Source organism: Molothrus aeneus, chromosome 2, assembly GCF_037042795.1.
Source record: "Molothrus aeneus isolate 106 chromosome 2, BPBGC_Maene_1.0, whole genome shotgun sequence".
Taxonomy (NCBI): domain Eukaryota; kingdom Metazoa; phylum Chordata; class Aves; order Passeriformes; family Icteridae; genus Molothrus; species Molothrus aeneus.
The window spans coordinates 75,862,683-75,886,094 of NC_089647.1; the positions used below are offsets into that span (position 1 = coordinate 75,862,683).

The following is a 23,412-nucleotide window of genomic DNA, read 5'->3' on the forward strand; positions in this document are numbered from 1 at the left end:
CATAGTATATACAGCAAACAACTCCATCAGGTTCTTGCCAGATGCATATACTTTATTTGCTACTGAACCACTATATCCCTGGGTGAGCCTCAATTTCTGTATGCTTCTGTTCTCCCCTCTGTAAAAACAGAGTTTCTAAAAAGCATTTCTCAACCTGGAGAAGGAAGCAAAGAGGAGGGGGAGGAATGGGTGACAGGGATTTTATAAGATCCCCCTGGAAGTATTGGGAGTGGTGCCCACCGGCTGCCACAAGCTTCAGATGTAGTTTACATAAAAGGCCTTTGCCCTCTATGGTGAGGACAGGACAGGGAATCAGCTGTTGAGGTGGTGGGGAAGCTACAGGGAATGAGGGACCAATGAAGCAAGCCTGAGCTGAGCTTCTGCCAGCATTAGCCATTACAGAAGGGGTAACTGCAGCTTTCATCCTACCCTCCCCTTCTGCCAGGCAGCACAGTGCCTACCTGTGCCAGAGAGCTAAAATGGGTACTTCTAGCATCTGATGGGAAGAGTTACAACTTGGCTTCTCAAAATAATGAAGGAAAAGGAATGAGAAAGTGCCCTATTAGGTGCTGGAGCAGCACAGAGGGAAGAAAAAAAAGGAGCTTGAAAACCGCTGGATTATAATTTTATGGTAGTATTATTTGATGGGCTGACTTAACAAGTCTTTCCAACTTTGGTTCCAAAGATTGTATGGATACTTCCCTATCTCACCCAGGTGTTTGAAGTTTAATTAATTAATGTTTATAAAGAGCGTTACAATTTCCAGATGAAAGGTCCTATGCAAGTGCAATGTAGTATTACTCATTGAGGCGATTGGGTTAGAGAGTATCACGTTACACAATACAGCTCTTCCCTCAATGATCTCAAGCGTTTGAAGTTCTGATAAAATGTGTTTATCACCAAGACAGATATAATGGAAATACTCTTAAGGCGTGACCTGGATTATGAAAGCAGAGGTATGGTTTTGGGAATGGAACAAACGAGAATTAAAACAACTCCTGAGGCCAGATTTGTCTACAGTTGTATAAAATATATTCTGTTCTTCCTTTTCTCCCTCCCTGAGTAGGCTTTTCTTCTCTTCTAAAATAGAACCGGTTATTACGACGGGTGTGAGCAGACATGCAACAGTTCACGTTCAGTTCCTATTTCCATACTCATCCAACTTGACATTTTCTCATGACTTTCTCACAATTATTTTCTGTTCTAATTTTTTTTTAATGTCTGGATTAACCCTAAAGGCGAACAGTTTCTTTTTGTAAAGTTCTGCTTTAACCAGTAATCAAACGGAATTAAATAAAAAACTTATAGACAATGCCAAGCTGGAGGCTGCAGCCAACACACTCAAGACATGATGAACAGTTTTGACCCCCCCAGTACAAGAAAAAGCAAGGTAAATTTGAGCAAGCTTGAAACAGGGTTACCAGGGTGGTCAGTGAACTGGAACACCTATGAGGACAGGCTGATGGAGCAGGGTGTGTTCACCCTGGAGAACTGATGGCTCCAGGGGACTTAACAGCAACCTTCCCATATCTACAAAGAAGTTACTGAGGAGACAGAAGGCTCTTTAGTGAGATACACAGTGGGAAAAACAAGAAACAATTGCCATAAAAGGAAGAAAGACTCTCACTGGAATATAAGGAGAAAAAAGATTTAACAATGAAGATAATTAAGCATTGGAGGAGGTAGCCCAGAGACTGTGGAATCTCCATTTCTCAAAGTTTTCAAGACTCAAATGGAAAAATTCCTGAGCAACCTGATGTGAAATTAGTGCTGACCCTGCTTAGAGCAGGAGGTTCCTTTCAACCTGACTCAATGGGAAGGGAGGAAAGCCCTAAGTGATGTCCACTTGTCCAGGAGTGGGCTTGAACATTCATGATTGATTTAAGAGAGCCGAAAAAGTATGCCCAAAATTTGTTTGAAAAATAAATTACTCATTATTTGTCAAAAGACAAATGTTAATATTTTGACTGCCAGGTTCTATCTTTGTTCTTCTTCCTTCACTTTCTAAAAAACTTATCATGATAGCAAACAACAAAGATTTGGGATGGCTTATAAATAAGGCATTATTGCATCGAGAGGTTTCAATTAAAAGAGAAACAAAACCAGGATTTTTAATAATACCAGGTACTTACTTTGTGCATTTCTGCCTCTTGAAAAAGAATCTGCATCAAGTTAAATTTGTGAATGACTAAAACATACCATTGACTAAGTAAATTACAGAACACACTGAAAGCTTTCTTTAGCTAAGTCTTCTCAATTTTTTTGTTATTGAAGTAAATAATTAATTTTCCATTAATGCTGACTTTATTAATAGCCCTTATTAATGAATAGTCTTCTAGAGGAATATTCTTATTCTTGGCATTTTTAACATGTTTTTCTTCCAAAATTCTGCTTTGCTCCTACTAGGAGTTACATGCCCAAGTAAACCAAGTAATTAAGTGTAAGAGAAGCACACCTGACGTAACTCTGATCATTCTAAGTATGAGATGATAATTCTGATTTGCCACTAAACAGAATCAGTAACTGAGTGGGGATGTCAAGAAAACAGGATTGTTACGAAGCTACATGTCAGTTTCTTCTTTTTGTTATCAGGCTTCTCACCCTCCTCCCTCCCCCAGTTTACAGAAATCTGTAAGATCAAAATGGAGCAATGCAAAAAGACGAAAAATAATTAGAAGTTACTATGGACTGCCGATTCGAAGACGCATCTTGCAAATCTCTTTCTTAATAATCTAACGAGGCCAAAAGCATTAAAGATTATTAGAAAATTAGGAAACTAGAAATCTTAATAGTGACTAAACTGAAACAACATAAGGGTAAGAATAATGTATGGACACTTAAAATGCAATAGAGTAGCTATGTAGTTGGCAATTATCCTGAGTAGTTTAGGGGAAAGGGTAATTTTTATGCTTTGCTCCAACAATTTTTGGCATAAAAAGTGAATAAAACATTGCATTTTCACTGCAACTTCATGACATTAAAGGTAAGCTAGAAAAACATCTTTGTGGAGAGAGCATTCTGTGCCTAACATGTTAATGGTAGTTAATGAACCAAAACCCACAGAAATCCCTTTGGACAGCTAACAAACACACAGAGCTATTAATTACGTCATAGTTGTTTCCTCACAAATCTTTTGTTCATTTCAGTTGTAGAAAACACCAACATATCCATTAGACTTGTGGGGAGGTATTCAGTAGGGAAGAAAATATTTATTTATTATACGTTAAATGCTTGCAATTACATGACTACTTATGGCAGTTCTGCTGGTTTCTCTCTTTGTAAGTAAACTATAATCACTGAGCTCACAATCTATTCTATTCCTCAGAACACCACTCACCTTAGCAGATGGAATTGCTTAATTTTGTGTAGTTCAAGCAACCACTGTAACTCAAAGATTTTTAAATGTTTCAAGCATCCAGTTAAAAAAAAAAAAGAAGGAAACAATCATGCTTCCCTTTCATAAGACAGAAGTTGAGAGGTATTTTTTAAGGTTACCACCAAGAGGTGACAGTTAATTTCTGCTTGAAGTCCAGTTAAATTCGAGTTCCACCTATGAACACAGTTTGCCCTCTATGCCAGTTATTTCATTAACCAGCTGTGAAGAAGATGCTTGCAAAGGGCTCATGTTCTTATTGCAGGAAATTGTAAAACTGCAGGCTGCATATTATGTCAAGGACACAAACCAGGTAGATTTTCTGAGAGCACAGGGAACACCACTGCCTTTATGAAAATAATCAGCAAGTATTTCCTAATTTCTATCCGTGTACAATGCAACGTGGAGCAGACGAGCTGGCAGATACAGTGTAACAATTCCTCTGTTGGGAGCGAAGATGGCAGAGGTTGATGTGTTGGTAGTGCTCCATCTTCTCTGTTTGAACCTTGCTTTGGAAAGCTGACCGTGTTCATTACCTCACCAGTCTAGTCCATCACTACCTTTGCCCCAGGGCAGCTGCTGTCTCCTTACCTCCATGTCTCCTGCCCCAGAACCTCCACCAGCTCCTCCTCACACACCCCACACCAGCTACTGTCCCTGCCTCCCTGGGCCCACTGAGACTGCATTAAATACACCCGGCTGAACCCAGCTGACAGTCCAGAACCCCACAGGTGTGACTTCACAGGCTCCCAGTACTGGCAGAGCTAATTCGCTCAGGTCTCCTGCTGCACCTCACCTGCAGTGGGTTTTGTGCCTTGTGGGATGGGAAGCACAAGGCTAGAGAAAGCAAGAATTCTTTCCAGGTCATTACATCTACAGTTTCATGAGCTGTGAGTTACAGTAGCTAGGATAATAAGGTTCACTCAGATAAACCTAACATATGACTTACACTCCTACCCACTTTTGGATCAAAATGAAGAAGGGTCAATAACATTATTTTTCAGGAAATAAAAAAAAAAACAACAGTGAAGCAGTTAACTGTCTTACCATAATCCTATCACTGTCAATAATGGTGTTCAAGCGGTGTGCAATGGTCAGCACTGTGCAGTGAGCAAAGGTCTCACGGATCGTCTTTTGAATGAACTCATCTGTTCTGAAACACAGCAAGAGCAATGCAGACAAAAATAAGATGTTTGCATGGATAACCGAATGGCAGGCAGGTTTTATGATTTCATCAAACATGACTGGATAGAAGGAAATATGCTTCTAAAGTTATTACAGAGCTTCTTCCTCTTGTTATACCAGATGACTTGGAGGCGTATCATGAAACATACTCCAAAATTTACCCTTTCATACCTCGTGAGGAAAGGGTTTTTTGTTCTAAGTAGAGCAAAAGGCTTCATTTCAGGAGACTAATTTCTCAGACTTCGATTAGAGAAAAGGGAAAACTCTGTAGATTGAGATAGTCCTACTGATTTCTACACCAAAAACCATTGTTGCTCTCTTTCAAGATTTAGGTCATGCAAGTAGTGAAGAAAAGTTGGTCAAAGTACATATCCCTTATTGCAAATCATCTGAAGAACAAACACGAGGCAGCATAGAACTAAGGTTCTTGATTTCAAATGCAAAAGATTAATTAGAGGAGATGGTTGGTAAACTAAAATAGAACTGGAATAGCTCAAGAACTTGAATACTGAAAAAACCCAAAACTTGGCATACCCTGTAAATCAAAAGCATTAACTGGAACACACAACCCAAAGAAAGAGATAGAAGATTTCAAGTTAAGGGTGAGCCTACGGTATGAATTCACCACCACCTAAGATAAGGACAGCAGAAGAAATATAAGATTTGTAAAGAATGAAAAGTAAGCTAGAGGACAGACACTGAAGTACAGGGCTGAAGTGAAAACTGTCACAAATAAAGGTGAGAACTGTGAAAAGGAAATAAAATTACACTGATAGGTAGTTAGACACTAGAATGTGTCTATTAGCTGTGTAAATGAGCAGTAAGGCAAAAGATGGGCAATACTCATGGAACTGGAGCTTATTGAAGTAAATAACTGTACAAGAGAAGCACTGACACCACCTAACTTAGAGGACACCAGTCAGGCTTATACGTGGAGATCTCTACAGTCCCCTCTTAGGTCATTGAAAGGGAAGAGGCATGGCTGGAAGGTGAATCCAAGGACCTGCATTAGGCACCACCCGGTGATGAATGCCCTCTAGAGGCACCTGACAGCCCGCATTGCACAGGTAGCCTTGGGTCCCACCAGCCAGGCCTTGAGAATGCTCACATATTGCCCACCAGCGTTCAATAAAACCCCAAAAGACAACGGAGAAAAAGGAACAGAAACCAAAATTCTCATCCAAGATAGAAGAAAGACGTAAAGAATTCAAAATATACTGGTGCTAGTTGAACTAAGGAAGCTCCAGCCAAGAAGTCAGGCACTTGAAGGCAGGGGCCTCATTTCCAGGATTTCTATTAAAACATGAATTTGTTATTCTGCATATATGATGACTGGAGAATAATAAAATGTGCAGGTTAAAAAAAGACAAAGGAGACATCTGAATAAACTAGAATATTTAGGCAGACATGTTGGCTGCAAACAGTTGCTTGCAAAGTCCTAATTCTTCAAATTTTTAGAAGTAATGGGAAAATAAAATAAAATACATAAAAATACATAAAACATGTCTTCCTCTGATTAAGTAGTATTTTTTTAGACAGAAGTAGTACTCCACACTGAATCTATTTGCACATGATGAGTATCTGGTATCACTTTATGAATTATGCAAAGAGAATTGTTCTGAGGCCATCATGCCAGAAGGCACCAGCAATAAGAAGTGGACAGACAACTTTGGAAGAACAGGATGACTTAAAGGAATGAGGTAACTATTATGTTTCCACAGTAGAAAGTATGAGTTCATGCTCTGAAGGACGAATACAGCATCTGCTACAAGCTAAGCTGAAGCAATCATCATGACAAAGGAGAAGACAGATCCTTGCTGATGACAGGAAGAATCATCAGAGAGAAGGAAGACGCGAACAGTTAAGTAAGAATTCCATGCAATCTAACTGTTACCTTCATCTGGTGACAGAAACATTTAAGCTCTCTCACGAGCTTAAGATAACTGCGTTCTGGACTACAGTCTGAGAGGCTTGGTCCTTCTGCTCCTACTTCCTAAAAGAAGCTCAAAAACAAAGTGGGAAGCAGGTGTTCCTCAACTCTTTTTGAACAAAGGCCAGTAAGCAATCAGGGGAAGAGACAGGAGTAGAAGTCAGGAGAGGGGCACGCTCTTTAGTTCTGCGTTATCTCCTTAAGAAGAGGAAGTTGTTCATCATATTCCACATCACAGCTATACCAGTCCTTTCACCCCAGTGTTAATGAATGTATACTTGTTTGCTCTCTTCTCACCAATGCCTCAATAACCTGACTACTCTTAGCTCCAAAAGGAAAAAAAAGAAGCAGGGACATCCATGAAAACACTCACAACACTCACTATGGAAGAGTCTTATAGAGACAGCAGGATGTCTTCTCTGCAATGGTTGAAATAACAAAACAGAAAATATTTAATACTCCCTAGAATTGTGTAAAGAAAGCCTTTTTCTTTCCTTATTGTCAAGCTCAAGGTGAAGTTTTCTGCAAAGCTACTACAGAACATGAGAATCGTAGTTGGCTCAGGAACTTTGGGAACAACTTTACAAAGGGCTTAAAATTATTTGTAACGCAAGTTATTCCTACTGTTTTCCAAGAATGTCTCAGCCTTGAATACCCCTGTCCTCTGCATTAATTTATATTATCTTCTTTTATTATATGTCCTCTTTATAGCACTACCTCTTCCTACACTTACAAGAAAAAAGCCACTCATTCTTAGAGAGATACTATCAAACTATTATCTTAAACAGGTATTTCTTGAACATAAGCTTATCACGAACAAGAAACTGCTGTCCATATTGTGGGTGTGACAAATGTTCTAAAATGAGACTTCAGAGTAATCAGGAACAGACTTAATAGCTCCATCGTCAAATATCACAGTACAAGATCTTATGCAAACATGTCTGCTGACTGACACTTGGCTAGATCCTCTCCAAGGTTCATGGCAGATCTTGGAGCATAGTTTTTGGGACAGCAGGCAGAAGCACTATCAGTAATCTCCAGGAGAATCTTAGGAAGAAGCTAGGGAAAGCAAGAAAATATAAAAAGACCAAGAAAAGCATCTGTATGCAAAATTACGTGCTGACAGAGTGTAGAGACTGGATCACATACCAGTTAGAGCTAGAAAAGTACCAAAGGAAGCATAATTTCTGTCCCTTTTTCAGGGCATAAATGGACTCTTAGTGATGTCTACCCACACTGAGCAAGTGTCTTGGCAAGTGCCACGTGATTTCATCACCCACCTCAGTAGATCAAACCCCATCATCTTTCAGGCACATTAAAAACCAAAGATGCAACCTGAATACCAAAAGCAGGGCTGCTAGATGACAAAAACCCAATCCTAATCTGATTATATAAAAATGGGAACCACAATACTCCCTACTGCAAGGAACAATACAATAAGAAAGCACAAAATGGTGGTATAGCTGTCCCACAGGCACCACAGGCTGAGGATCTAACACCAAGTTTCCCAGCAACCCAAGATCTGGTGTAACCTGAATTAGTTGACTGTGTAAAAAGAAAACTATCTGAAGAGGAAGAATAAATATGATCTGAATGTGAAGCAACCAAGCTTCTGAAAGGAAAACTGGGTAAGTCATTATCTTCTCTCTAATGTCCTCCTGGGATTGTCCTGAAAGCGTATCTCATGCTACACAACTTCTTAGAGGCTTAGAAAATTTCTCCAAAAGAGTTACAGTTAGCAGTTAGATGTAATAAAAGGTTAAACCTGACAAATTTAAGATGGCTAATGAACTGAACTATGTGCAATAGCTGGTTTTACTACACTCAATGAACAACCAATGTAAAAAGATGTCAGTGGGTTGCTCACCAAAAGTTTTGTTCTCTATAAGCAAAAATATGAGTTAACGCAATTAAAACAAATTCAGTATTTTTAAAAAGTCTCAGTTACTAATGGTTTTGTTTCTGTGTATCATCAAAGCAACTACATGAAGATTTTCAGCTCTTCTGCTCCAGATTTCACACAATTTTCCAGAACACTTCAACTGCTTTAAAACCAGACTCTATTCTTCAGGGTAAGAATGGACCAAGAAGATAAAATCAAATTAAATGTCTATCAGTCATCACATAAATCATGCAGGTAGTCTGACTTAGGGCAACCTTCTTTATGGCAAGCTCCTCCTTCCCCCCAAAAAGCACTCACACCTCTGCCACATGCAGAGCAGGTGGCATCTCTGAGGAGCAAGGGAGAAAATGTGGGTACATATGCAAGCCAGAACATATGAGGAGGGAGAAGATGAACTTCAAATTCCTTCCCTTCACTCCCAGTAGCAGACAAGAATGGCCTAGATGAGCTGAAATGTGGTGGGGAGCCCCTAGGGCTCAGTCCCGTGGGGAAGGTACAGTGCCCACCACACAGTGGGCCACAGTGCTACCACTGCCTCACGTCACCTCACCCTTCCTTCTCTTCCTGCCACCCCTAACTCCTGCCTTCTCACACCTGCTTCCAGGGTGAACTGCAGAAGGGACATGGTGGCAGCAGCAGTTGAGGCTGCCGAGGGAGAGAGATCAAGAGCCAGAAAAACAAACAAAAAAAAGAGAAGCATCTCCAGAGACGGAGGCAGCTTGCCATGGTCTTCCATCTCAGGTGCTAGATACGATGTGTGCTTGCCACCAGGTGAGAGACAAGGGTGCCAGGTATGGGGGTTGTGCATCAGAAGAGGAGGAGGTTTTCCTTACACACCAAAAATGCCTCCCTAACTGCTCAGTTAAGCAACCCACATCAGCATTTCCTGATGATCATCCTATCAGATTGCAGAGCTAAAAAATACTTGGCTCTAGTTATACCAACACATTAAGGAAAAGGTAATAATGACTGTAATGCAAACTGAATTCAAAGAAGAAGTTCCAAGTTATTATTTGTATTGTTATGCCTAGAGTTGATACAAACATTTACCTTATTATAATATATATTGCAGTACACATTAATCAAGATCAATTAAATGGATAGTGCCAGTTGAGAACACACATGTGAGATGCCAAAATAGGGAGGATGAGTAAGATGGTATTACATTTCCACACCTATGATTAATCACAGTTAATCTATCAAAGCTCAGCCAAAAATAAACTAAGAGTAAAAAAAAAAAAAAAAAAGAAAAAAGAAAAGAAAAAAAGAAAAGAAAAAAAGAGAACCCTTGGAAAGGGACTGCACTTCTCTACAGGTTTTAGAAATACAGTCAGCTGAACTGTAAAGCTACACCAGTAGGGCACCACTTCTCCCCTGAGAAGATGTTAGAAAAATGAGTCACGCCCAGATGACATACAAAATCCTTAATGCATCTGTTTGAGGGACTTGCTGTGTTATTGTCCTCTTTGGACTTTGAGTTCTCCCTCAAGCCATAGTTTGTTGGAACTATATATTCAGCTCAGACTAATTGATGCAGTACGTTTGCAGTATTGTTTCCCAAGTATTTCCACCAGCGCTTCAAATGTTTCAAAAATTAACAGTGGGGGTACTTAGCTATTGGAACAATTTAACAGGGGTTGTCATTGATTTTTTTTTTTGCTATTGAGGTTGGATGTTCTTCCAGAAGTACACTCTAGTTCAAACAGAAATGAATTCAGGAAATTCTGCTGGCCTGAGTTATACAAGACAGAATAATGAACTAGTGAGTCCATCCTGTAGACTTCAGCATTTCCAAATCTGTTCTGCAATTCCTGTGGTGTTTAGGACAGCTTACTTTCTGCCCCTACTTTACCTCTAACTTACAACACCAGCATCTGAGACATCTGAAAGGACAGCAATTCACAACCAGAAGTATCCAGTTTTGCTTACAGCCATTTTTCACCTTTCTAGTTTTAGGGGGTTTTGGGAGTGAGATGAATGAAATATTTTGTATTTATTTATTTCCAACAAACTTTTCTTCCAGAAGTCAACAGAACTCAACTTGTTTCCTTGCTATTCTAATGTTACAGAGATGCATTTTCAAGAACATTCTTGTCTTCTAATCTATGGCTGCAGGACAAATAAACTTTGAATATTAATTTCCCTACTCTATGGAATGCACTGAAATTAGGGATCTTTTGAGTGCTTAGTTTATATCATCTGCTCCATAGCCAAAGCTCAATCATCCTGTTTTGAATAGACAAAAATGATGGTATCATCAAAAACATAAAACAGCAATACAAAGTACATGAAATATAAAGCATTTAAGTTCATCTCTACAGCAGAGATGAACATATTAGAAGAGAAACCAGTTCATTTTCATATGACAGATTTTGTTTTTACCTTGGGTCCACATTTGCTGTTGCTTCATCAATGATAAGAATACGATTTTTTTTTAGAACTGCTCTGGCAAGACACACCAGCTGTCTCTGACCAACACTAAAATTAGATCCAGATTCTGCCAGCTGTGTCTCCATTTTGTTAGGTAGATCTTCCACAACCTCCTTCAGTTGCACCTGTTGACATGTCAACATATTGTAGGATGAGTAACTCTGTTTTAAATCAGCTATTGTGTGTCTGATGACACAACAATAAGTATGCAAGGTTTGCCTTTTATATTCTTACACAAAATGAGTAAGTGCCAAGTTGGATAACAGTGTGTGTCAGTTATTAGAATTCTAAAAACATTAAAGCATGTTGTTAAGAATCTATTAATGTTCATTAAAACCAAGATATGAATCAAACTATAACCAAGGCATCATCCCAAAGGATAATTTTTCCATAAAAGACTTACATAACAATATACACGCCTGCACACACATAGACACACACATACACAAATGCACATATGATAGTGTACTTTTTTCTATCAACAGCTATACCTTTATCAAACCTGATGAAAACATCCAAAACCTAACACACACAAGCACTGCAATATTATTGTTACATGGATTTTAAATACCAGATGTACATTATTAGATTTAGTAAGTCACCTCTTCCAAGGCGTTCCACAGCTCTTCATCAGTGTATTCATTGAAAGGATCTAAGTTTTTCCTCATAGTTCCAGTGAACAAAACAGGCTCCTGAAACCCAGTAAAATCAGCATTCCACTATAAATACAGGTTTTATATTGCAATAGGTAATTTAATGATAATCACAGCTAACCTATATCAACAATAGCACAGAAATATCTAACAACAAGCTATCATTTTTGAAATGCAAAGGTGTACATTACAACTGCATGCTTAAGAGGGATGGCGGGGGGGGAGGCAAGTGTTCAACTACTCTGTATGAAGATAATTTACCAAACAGGACAGGTCTGTTTGCAAATTGTTGTACACAGTTATGTCGGTACTTAAACGGGCATTTACTTGCCACTGCTCTGATGCCACAAGCTATATATACTTCCATGAAATCGTTGCTATCCTCATGGTATTGTTAATGAAAACCAACAACTAGCACTGTCAATGAGCTCACACTCCTAAATTACTTTTGGGCAGTTTTGAAAACCTGTTTTTGAAGTACATAAACCAGAGAGGAATCAAAGAGCTTACAATACCTTTCTGGTTTTCCTTCTGTGTTTAGCTGTGGGTTTGGTCTTTTTTTTTATTTCATGCGATAAAAGCCCTTCCATTTTACCATCAGGGCTAAGCAGGAACAGCTTTCACCATTTAAAACCTAAACACATCTATACTGCCACAGCACCAAAGCAAACTTAGAACTGGTGCACTGCTGGGCAAAGCTCTCACTCAAAACACACCAGGGAGTCAAATTGGTACCTTCTCCCATTCAGGTACCAATGAGATAAGAATGTGGTCGAAGCAAGTTTTGTTCTCCTTCAGTTCCAAGTTAGAGCAATAACATGTAATTCATCAAACTGGCACAAATCAAATCACACTGAAACATGTAGTATTTAAGAATTGGGAAGAGGACTTTTGGTTCAGAACTCCTTAAGCAGAAGATCAGTACTCCGTAATGTGAGTTGCCAGACCTGAGAGTCATGCACTGACACGACTTTAGGGCTAAACTCATCTTAATACCACACATAAAGACAAAAACAAGTCAAAAGCTGTAACAGTGCTAATCATAAATGGACACCATTCATCATGTTGTCAGTTCTCCTTAAATTGGGGAAATTTTAGGCAAAATGCCTTTTTTTTTTTTCCCCTCCCCTGGGAAATAAAATCTAACTTACACTGGGTAACTTCAGCTTACTCTGAGATAAACCTGTCATGACATTCTCCCCATCTAACCCTAGTGATGCCCAGCTCCAAAGGGCTGCAGCAAACCAGAAGAGAATTCAGACCTTAACCCTTTTATTGTCTTTGAATTTCTAAACCATCTGAGTGCTATAAAAGAATTTAAAAAGACAGAACACGCCATAAGCAATATAAAAGAAGATATACATTTCCTGATATAATATGCCAATTATTTGAAAGTATCTGCTGCAATAGCAATGTCATTAAAAACTTGCTGAATGAGCAAAAGGGTTTAACACAAAACATTTCCAAGTCAAAAAACAATTTTCTTTAAAAACACCTAGAAACTAATTTGTTTAACAACACACATTTTAGTACACCATTTGGTGTATTTTGAAGGTATTGTTACATTTATTTTCCTTTTCAATCCATTTTTATAGGTTGGCAAAGAGGAGGCTGAACCTATAAAGTGTTCACAACTATTATAAAAGTCCTAACAACAGACATGCACTGCAACAGAAGATAAGGATATTTTTTAATTACCATTTCTGACACAGATTATTATTTAAAACAGTCTGGTTTATGAGAGAAAAGCAATAAGACTAACCTGTAAATAATTGTTGTAAAAATGCTTGCAGTCAGAGAGGCAGACAACATTTGCATAGAAAAGATTTACAAACACAACCTTTACACAGCTCCATCCAAGCAAGCAATTAGAAGCCTAAGCACATTTTTATTTCTCCAGGTAGGTATTTAAACTCACACACAAGAAAACTTCAGTCTTGCCTCATCACCCTCTAGGAACAGTTCTGTTTAGCATGTTTTATGTTGCAATTCTAATAAGCATCTCTCTCTCTGGTTTTTCAGCTGCCCACATAATTATGAAGATATTTGCTGCAAAATAACTACCTGATGTTACATTGCTATTATTGACACTACCATTAGCACAGTACCAGACAATGCCTATCATACAGTTTACCATAGCAGAAACCTGATTCCTTCCTCTTCTTCTTTGTACCAGCACTTGATAGTTTTGCATATTGTTAATAGAAACAGCCTTCCCTTACACACATACACACCAAAAAAACCAAAACTACCTGCTAGCCTTTGGGTACTCAAAACTTTTGTGACTATGATGCAAACCTTATATAAATTTGACAAAAAATCACAGAGTTCCACTGGATTAAAACAGTTTCAAAACTATGTGAATAGACCTGTGTATGAAAAAAACCTCACATGTATAATTGAATGTGGTGAACTTTAAGCATCTGTGTCATTCACATGTAGAAAGCGTATTTGACCTGCAGTTTTCCTGTCTCAGTATCCTATTTTGTCCAACTGGGCTGAATTTCTCAAAATGAAAAAATCACCCACAATAGCTATGGGCAAGGCTTTCAAAAAGCTGTAGACCTTGAATGAACTGATGATCATCTGTCTTCACGAGAAAGGAACGCTACACACAAACAAAAAAATGGAATTTAAATCCATATAAACTTCTCTTTACATACAAAAGATGACTAGTTCCAGTGAGTACTGCAATAACAAAGCCTGCAGCATGCAGAAACAAAAGACATCTTGCATTAGGCAATGATCCAATTGCTGGGGAAGTACCTATTTTTAATTTTTTTTTTTTTCAATAGCATACCTGGTTTTTTTTGACTCCTACTATTTGAGAAAAAACAAAGCCTCATTACCATTTGTATTAGATTCTCAACTTAAAGAAATTAATACACTCTGCCACCCTGCCAATAGACTAGCACACATTCAGACATAATTCTAAATACAGATTCTGTTATAACATAGAGAGATCTGAGAAATAATGCAAAACATGGCAAAAAAATTCCTCTGGTTTACAGTCTACTCTTCACTCTACCTGCCAGAATAGCACAGATGAACTACTTTCCAAAATATGACTTCACATTTGCAGCATAAGAGCTTTTCACTCTTCCTCCCTGGAGAGAGTTCACTGGAGAGCAAATGCCCAGGGAAAAGACCAGAGCTCTCATGAAACTGTAACATGCACAGACTTTGTCTCCTAAGTTGTAAGGATAAACATCACCCTTCTCTGATACAATGTCTCATGAAATTAAGACTCTAAGAGAGAAGACCTGTGACCTACTGGATTTCTTTGAACAGCCTTTCTTCTATCCCAGCAGGAGAGATGAGGCTATTTCCAACACTGCCCTACTGGGGTTTTTCTTCTTGTACTGTGGCCTTTCTTGCATCCAGCTTCTAAAATTCATCAAGTTTTATTTATTATGGGTTATAATCACCTACTCTTTAGTCTGTTCCTCTGGTCTTGTCCTGTCAAACCTTCTCCAAATAAAGCAAAAGCTGATAGCTCACTTCTAGGTAGCACATTTGCTCCTTCTAAATCTAACACAGTCAGTTTGTACAGGGATGACTGGAGAAGTGAAAGTGGTCTTGCAAAGTCCCTTACTAAGGAAGCATCAGGCAGGAATTGCTGCCAAAGGATCAAGTGACTGACTTCAGAGGACTGCTGAGGATTGGTATACACTTACCAGATTTTCTCTGCTTTTCCACAGACTATGGAAGGACAGCATACAGCTAACACACAGATATTCCAAAGGAAAAGACAGGGTACAAAAATGTGCCGATCCCCAAAACTGATTCTGTTTATCTTAAAATAATCAGGACCTTACTCAAGGAAGAATAACGCCTAGCTACAGTTCCTGCACCTACAGCATTCAGAGGTGCAGGGGGAACACATCCCAGCAAAGCACTTTAAACACTATGGTATTATATTCAAAACATCCATGGCAAACCAAGTCACTCTCTTACTTGAGGTATAATTGAAATTTTCTTCCGCAAGTCATGGAGTCCCAGCTCTGATGTCAAGTACATATCAATCCAAATCCTTCCTTCAGGTTCTGCCAAGCGAAAGAGGGCTGCTATCAGAGAGCTTTTCCCAGCTCCAGTTCTTCCCACTATTCCAACCTACGGAGCAAGCCAAGCCTGTACCATTAAACTGTGAGCTTTTCAGGAGAAATTAATATGTCAAGCAACATTTTTACAGCATCACAGGATTTGCAGTAGAACATGCACCAAATAAAACTTCTTTGTAATTAACATTCTTCCAAGAGGAAAAATCCTCTCCCCTTAAATCGGTTTGGATTCAGGTGACATTTGTATACATGACAATTTCTTGGATCATATTCAAAGGTGAATGATTTCCCCCTAAAGTGTGGTGTCTTATTGTGTAAACAATTTAAAGTGGCTCAATGCATACAGTAATGTGATTCAAGGCTGCTAATTTTTATACTGAACCTGGTTTGCTGGGTGATGTTAGGCAAATCATTTCATGCATGCATCCACTACTCAACCCCAAAAAGGACTCCCATAAAGCACTCTGGGAACAATGTACTCCCAATTTAAATAACTGAGACTGATTTTGGTTAGTTATGGTTAAGGTGAAGTACTATAAAGTAGCATGAGTATAAACTGTATCCATACTTCAGACATCTTCAGCAAGCATTGAAACTACAAGGCAATGACATCAAGCTGAAATTCCTTTTCAAACAGAAGAAACAGGAAATAATAAAATCACAGAGATTCAGGGTTCTTTTTGCTCCCAAAGAAAAACTGGAAGACATAGACAATGTGAAAAAAAATAAAGCTTTCAGAAAAAAGAGACAATGAAAAATACAGGATTGATAACTTTAATGACAAGGGGCTAAGATCGAGAAATATTTCTTCTATTTTAATTTTTTTTTGAATGTTGTACTTGGATAAAGGATTCTTAAAGAAAAACAGTGTACAGTAATCAATTGTATCAGAGAAGATAATGGGTGTAACCCTCTACACAAATCTGATCTGGCAGAATTTGTTATTTCCTGCATTCTGTTCTAATCCCTACATTCCCCCCCCCCACTAAAAAATCAGCACACTGAAAAAGTTCAGAGCAGTGCAATACAAAATTAATATATGGGCTGGAGATCCTGATTTGATGGGGAAGGATTTATGAGGATTAAACACGTATAATGTGGCTTGGTGAAGTGATTGGGGTGCAGAAAAGAGGAATAAAGATGAAAACCTTCATGAGTGTACATACAGACACCAGAGGGCAATTACCCACTGCCTGAGACTCGCACGTGTGCAGCAATGCCTGCTGAAATGAAATTCAGCACAGGAAACTGCACCAAAGTGCAAGGAGAAACTTTCAGTCAGAGACACTAAGTTCAGACAAAACAGCAGTGCCCACATTTGATAAAAAATACACAACACACTAAAAAAGTACACTTCAAGAAGCAACTTATGCTGCATAATCTAAAAGATATTTTCTCCTTCTACGTTCTGATTTAACAATTTCATCCAACAATTCATTATTGTACTACTGTAATATAAACTAATTAACATTTCTACAATGCTTTTTATTAAACAGACTAATTTAAGCAAATCTGTTACAATAAATGATCAAATGTTTAGTACTCTAAATTGTATCAATTAAGCAATGGAAAAATAGTTCTGAATAGATAAACTACAGCTCAGAAAGAAAGTGCTGAATAGAGAACACAGACAATCAGAGTTGTGAAAATGAAAGTTCAATTGTTCCCCTGCAAATGTCAATATAAAGTATTGTATCAAAGATATAAAGAAAAAGCCATACAAAATACATTGATACTTAAAATAAAAATGCAGCTGTGCTCTGCATATTGTCAAAATCCCACTTTTGGTTTGGCATCAAATGAAAGGACTATGCTCTTCAACATTTAGAAGAATCTATTTGCATCTTTGGTCCAATTGACTACAGGCTGCTGAAAACTGACAGGAATTTGAAAGAGCTCTCAGTATAAACATTATCCATTTTTTGAATACATTTTATTCTTCACAGGCCCACACTCACAGCTAGTGCAAATACAGGAGCAGCCTGCAAATGGAAGTGGCACCTATCAGGAATCACAGGGCCAGGACTGTGCTGCCTGATACAAGCCCAGTGCACATACAGGAGTACACCTGCTACGCTGGGCTCATCATTACTCAAGTGTCACTTGTACTTCACAGCAGAGCTGCACAAAAAATGTAAGATTTACAGCATGTCAGCCACTCCACTGAAACTGCCCATGTCTTTGTTATCCCTCAGGCAGCCTCCCTTTCATCGTGGGAGCACAGCTGCCATGCCATAAATCTACATGTGCACCTTCCTAACTTTTTCATGTAGCCTGCAGACCCAGGAGCTGTCAGGAAAAGGTGCATTTAACAATATGTTAGCCAATAAGCATTCATGAGTTCCCTGAAACAAAGATGGTGAGTAAAACCCAATACTACACATGCTAATCTTCCCCTGCTGCAGCTATAGTAGCAGAGGAGGTTAATCCCTGCCAGCTACTGGCACAGCAGTTTGTGTCTCCCTGGTCTGTTTTTGCCAGACCACACTACTTCAGCAAAGATGTTTAAAACACAGGGTCCTTCCTGGCCTGCTTTGACTGTAGGGAAATAGTGAATGCTGAGACAAAACAGATTAAAAGAGACCTTGAGTGAGTGATTTGCTAGCAATCACCTCCCTCATTCTTACCATACCCACAGCTACCCTAACTGGGCCCTGGGGTGGCTACAAGAAAAAATACAAGCACAGCATAAGCTTAAACTCATTCCTGTTGCCAGTGGCACTGCAGCCACCAGAAGTCTATAAAAGTCAGGGGCCTGAACAGGCATAAGAGCTTTCAATGACAGCAGTATGGGCAGAATCCCCAAGAGATCTAGAAACCTGGTTCTGAAGAAGATGCTTCTCCACAATTAAAACCAATATGAGGAGGAGAGATGCTTGGGAGATTTATTTTACACAGTGGCAGCCTACTGCAGTATTGTGCAAAACATCATAGAAAGCAAACACAAAGATCTTGGCAATGGTTTCAAGCACGGCAAATTCAGGATGACAAAACCACAACATAACTGCTCAGCAAAAATAAATACCCCCAGTCATCCCTCTGTCTCCTGCCCCCACCAAGGTGTGAGTCATGCACTGCTAGGATCTCTTCCGTTTTTAATTTTATTCCTGTCTCTCACTGAGAAATATAGGATTTCTTGTCTGTATTGGAGAGACTTGTAACAGCTAAGGAGACAGCCCACATGGCTCTTCTTCTCAAGAGACCATTTTTCACCCATTCACAGCTAATTCCAGGAAATCACCTCAATGTAGCAAAGTCTGGCTGAATTTTTGTAACATGCATGTTATTAAAAGGTCCACTTGAGGAAATGAACGGTTTGGAATTGAATGGAAAAGCATGTTAAAAAGGAGGCACGGGCAAGGATTGTAGAGTTGAACCATCCTCCTAGGGAAGACCTCCTAATCAAAAAACTACAGCTGCATTTGAAATGTAGCAAAGCACAAATTAACACTTCAGGGCTCTAATTTAATTTTGTCTGTGGGGGAGACCTTCCCTGCAGCAGTCTTTCAACAGGGATAGCGTCAAAATTGGGGAGGAGGACTCAAATTTGCAGAGGAGCAAGAGTTTATTTCTGTGTTTCTTTTGGCTACCAATCTAATTAATGACAACAGTTAATTGCATTGGTTGCCAAAAGGAACTGAAATAAAATCCCGAATTCTGAAGTTATGCAACTGATTTGTACTTCTTTCTTCTATCTTCCATTTTGGACTCAGTGCAAGGGCATGTACATTTCTTGTTTTCTATTGGTTTTGCTCACCTTGTCTGTTGACATACTCAATTCCAATTATGTTCCCTCTGTTGAATCCCCCATTTCCTAATGCAGCTCCATTTTCTTTGGATTTGAACAAACATTCTTGGCTTGGCTCGTATTTTCCATGTCTGCTACTTTCTGAAGAATCTCAGATTCTTTTTAAGGGAATTATCAGGTATGTTTAATCCTTTGACAGACTAAAATATCATGTTCCCAGACAAATTTACGCTACACTTACATGAAATAAATAGGCTATTACTTCTGCTATTAAATATAACTAAAGCTTATTTTTTAAAAGAACACTTACTATTTTCCTAACATCCATGTGTTTTATAATGCATTCTAGCATGCAGCTTCTTGTCAACTCATCATCTTTGCTTAATTTCTGTGAATATCCAAAGACAGCCACATACATACCTTTTCTTTTGGTTTAATTACAGCAGACAAATGTCTTAAAACCAATGGTCCATCTAGACTGTAAGTGAAGTTAACATTCTCAAATGCTATCATTCCTTGGTTAGGCCATTCTGGTGGTGGATGTTTGTTGGTCTCCCAAGGAGCTTCTTTTTCAAGTTCTGTGTACTCCATCACTCTTTCTACTGATATCATCTAAGGGGAGGAAAGAAGACATAGATACATGAGCTTCATCCTCTGGCATACCCTGCAAATACTGCCTGCATATAAATATTTTTACCATGGAGATTCAATGCAAATTACTCTGGTTTTTTTTTTAAACACAAGTAAGAGTATTTGGCGCCATTCTACGCTTTCTTTATGCAACTAAAAAAGTGGAGAGAATGCATCTCATGTCCTACTACAGATCCAGATCTATCATGATACATAAAGCCATTCATAAGCATTTCTCATCAGTAGGATTAATTACAAACCTAAATATTGCAAAAGTTGTAAGAAAATTAAGCTAAGAGAGTTGTCTGTCAGTCTTGACTAAGATGACACCAATCCACTGTGTGTTAGAAAGATAAAGCTAGAAATGAAACTGCCAAATGAACTACAGGCAGACACATGAATGAGTTTGACTCCTTGCCCTGCATAGGACAACCCAAAAAAAAAATCACACCATAAGCCTGAGACCATTATCCAAATGCTTCTTGAACTCTGGCAGACTTGATGTCATGTCCACTTCCCTGGGGAGCCTGTTCCAGTGCCCAATGTAATTCTTCACCTCTGGGTGAAGAATCTTTTTCCAGTATCCAACCTAAACCTTCCCTGACACAGCTCCAGGCCATTTCCTCAGTCTGTCACTGGTCACCACAGAAAAGAGATTAGTGCCTGCCCCTCTTCTTTCCCTCACAAGGAAGTTGTAGACAATGAGATCTCCCTTCAGTCTCCTCTTATCCAGGCTGAACAGCCCAAGTGACCTCAGCCGCTCCTCATATGGGCTTTCCCACCAGATCCTTCCCCATCCTCATGACCCTCCTTTGGACGCGCTCCAACAGCTTCATTTTGTATTGTGCTGCCCAAAACTGCACACAGGACTGAAAACAAGAATGCACCACCACTGAACACAGTGTGACACTCACTGCCCTTGACCAGCTAGCAACAGAATGGAGATGAAATGTTCTTGCCTCCCCCAGGTGTAGTCACCCTTTAATAACAAGGGATTTTTGGCGGATGTCCACCTATCAAAGAAGTTGATGCTAATCAGAGCTCCATAAAATGATCAGCATTTCACACCAAAGCCAGGTTAGTGAATGGCCTTTCTCTTCCAAGGTATTTCTGAGTCACAGCCTCCAAGAAAGCCACTCAGTACATGTGACACTCCCACAGACACTTCCAAAACATCCCCAATGGTATGAAAAATACTGAACGCTTTCTTCCCATTTCTCAGAAAATCTGTCACCACCCGTTTACTGGTGTGTGAAAAATGCACTGAAAAAGCAATGTGGTAGCAAAAAAAAAAATCTAATTTTGTTATTATCATTATTGCTATTATCATTATAATACTATAATTAAGCATGGCTTTGTAACTTCTATGGAAGGACTACACATATTTCCTAGACTATGTACAGCAAACTATAATTACAAGTAACTTCAGCTGTCAACACAACAAAAAAAAATCCCAGGTTTATGTTTAGCATGTTTTTTCTACAATCTGTTTTTCTTACGTATTATCTTAAGAAAGTAGACAGGTAAATTAGAATATGCTACTAAATACTGTGAATTGGTCAAAGGCATATTATATGCTATATTTTGGAAAACACACAATCTTGTCAGCTGAATATAAACAAATACTTTCACATTGGTGTTAACTTAGAATAAATTTAAAAGTTATAAGCCTTTGCAATGGAATAACAGGACTCTAAAAATGCCATGAGGGATATAAATAAAATTTTAAAATGCAGTAATAAATAACAATAAATTATAAATACCAAATATAAAAACATAATTTGGAATCTTCCTTATGGAAAGGGATTAATTTATTGCAACTTTAGCAAGTTGCAATGCAATTGTCTACACTGTAACTAGACAGTCTCCTTTCTGCTGTAAAGGGAGATTGTAAAACCTCCCTTACTATGAACGTAGGACAATCCCCAGACACAGTTCATCTTAACAAACATTCAAAACCAGTCAGACAAATCATAACCTAAAAGAAGTAATTTTTCTTTATGACTGCAGAGTGGTGCCTCAATTGCTTGCCAAGGTATTAATACTCTAAGTTATTTAAGAAGAATCTCATCCTTAAAGCTTCATGTCACAAGCATGGAAGGAAACAAGAGGGGAAAAGGAAGAAATAAACATTACCAGGTTTTCAACTTCAGCACTCTGTCTAACACCCCACTGGAACGTTCCCATGAGGGTGATTGCATAGGAGAGTGCCAAACCAACCTGCCCCGCATGCAGAGCTGCAGAAGAAAGGAAAATGAGGCTCAAATAGGTACATTGCAATTACACAAAATCTCAGTTAAGTTCTCCTTCATGAGGTTACTTACATGATGGAAGCATCACAGCCAGAATTTTATTTGGTTATGCACTACTTGCTATCTGTGCAATGAGTAGCTCCAGGCAGAACAGCTGCTTGCTGCATTTTTGGGGTACAGTTTGGACACATTTTGACAAGATAATCCAAATTCTCCTTGGCCTGGTGTTCATCTAAAAACTGAGGTTCAGTCTCAAGACCAAACTTACATAGATTTTTAGGGTCATCCCTGTCTGGCTGAGCACTAGTTAACTCTTCACTTTTTTTCTATGCAAATCAGGTAAGGCCCTAAACCTAAGCAAAAAGTTTGCGTAAAATTATTTCAAAATTAGTTATAAAATTTACCTCAACTTTGTACTCTTATAAACAATCAGATAAAGTAAAAGGACAGAATATTTCTTCCCCTGTTTATAAAAGCATTTACTGTGTTCAGTGGGTCTACTCTCACAAAATAAATATATTCTGCCTGCCCCAATATTAAGCACGATTGTCCTCTGACTTACTTGAACTTTATCCTAACATAGTCCTATTGACTTCCAGAGAACTACTCTTTATCCAGAGGTAAGGAAAGATTCAGGACCATTGTTTTGACTTGTCTTTTTGCATGCTAGTAACATCAAACCGAGTTCAAAATTTGTGGAGTTGTGCAGCACAGAATGTTCAAATTTTAAAATACATGTGCACATAAAAAACTTATCCAAAGAAAAAAGAAAAGAAACAAAACCAGCAAATTAGCACTAATTTTCATGTCCAAGATAATTACTTCTTCCTTCATGTTTTAGATGACTATCTCATTCTAGCACATCTAACCCAATTACATCCTGCATGATGCATACACTAATGACAGTTCATGAGTGACAGTGAACATAAAATGTATTATTATGAGGCAATTTTCTTTCTGGAACTGGCCTATCCCACTGATCCAAGATATGAGAAGAGTATCCCTAGGAACTTTAGCTTGCCTTTTGACCTACTGTGCCACGTGCAGAAAGGAAAAACATTGTTAAGAAGCAGCTCCGTGGGTGTTTCAATATAAAAAGCAAAGCCCTGTAGGCCCAAAAGAGAAAGACAAAGGTAGGGAAAAAGATGATGATTTATTTCTTGTTATTGCTCTGAAAGCCAGAATCTCAAAAGTGAAGAGTACAGAAGAGCACGTTTGTTTGCACACTTGAGGATGATGACAGATGT

General features: G+C 38.7%; 1 protein-coding gene across 3 annotated transcripts in view; it reads right to left on the bottom strand.

Moving 5' to 3' along the window:
- The window catches only part of ABCC4 (ATP binding cassette subfamily C member 4 (PEL blood group)), a 141,813-nt gene that overhangs the window by 19,150 nt on the left and 99,251 nt on the right, over nucleotides 1–23,412 (bottom strand). For 2 of the 3 annotated variants that reach the window (XM_066571533.1, XM_066571532.1), the window contains 6 exons: nucleotides 22,050–22,150; nucleotides 19,704–19,895; nucleotides 15,432–15,587; nucleotides 11,424–11,513; nucleotides 10,774–10,946; nucleotides 4,421–4,526 (listed from right to left, as the gene is read on the bottom strand). In XM_066571533.1, coding sequence (XP_066427630.1) covers nucleotides 4,421–4,526; nucleotides 10,774–10,946; nucleotides 11,424–11,513; nucleotides 15,432–15,587; nucleotides 19,704–19,895; nucleotides 22,050–22,150 — 818 coding nt within the window. Of the gene's footprint in view, nucleotides 1–4,420; nucleotides 4,527–10,773; nucleotides 10,947–11,423; nucleotides 11,514–15,431; nucleotides 15,588–16,701; nucleotides 16,759–19,703; nucleotides 19,896–22,049; nucleotides 22,151–23,412 lie in introns of all 3 variants that reach the window. The other variant, XM_066571531.1, reaches the window with a different exon arrangement.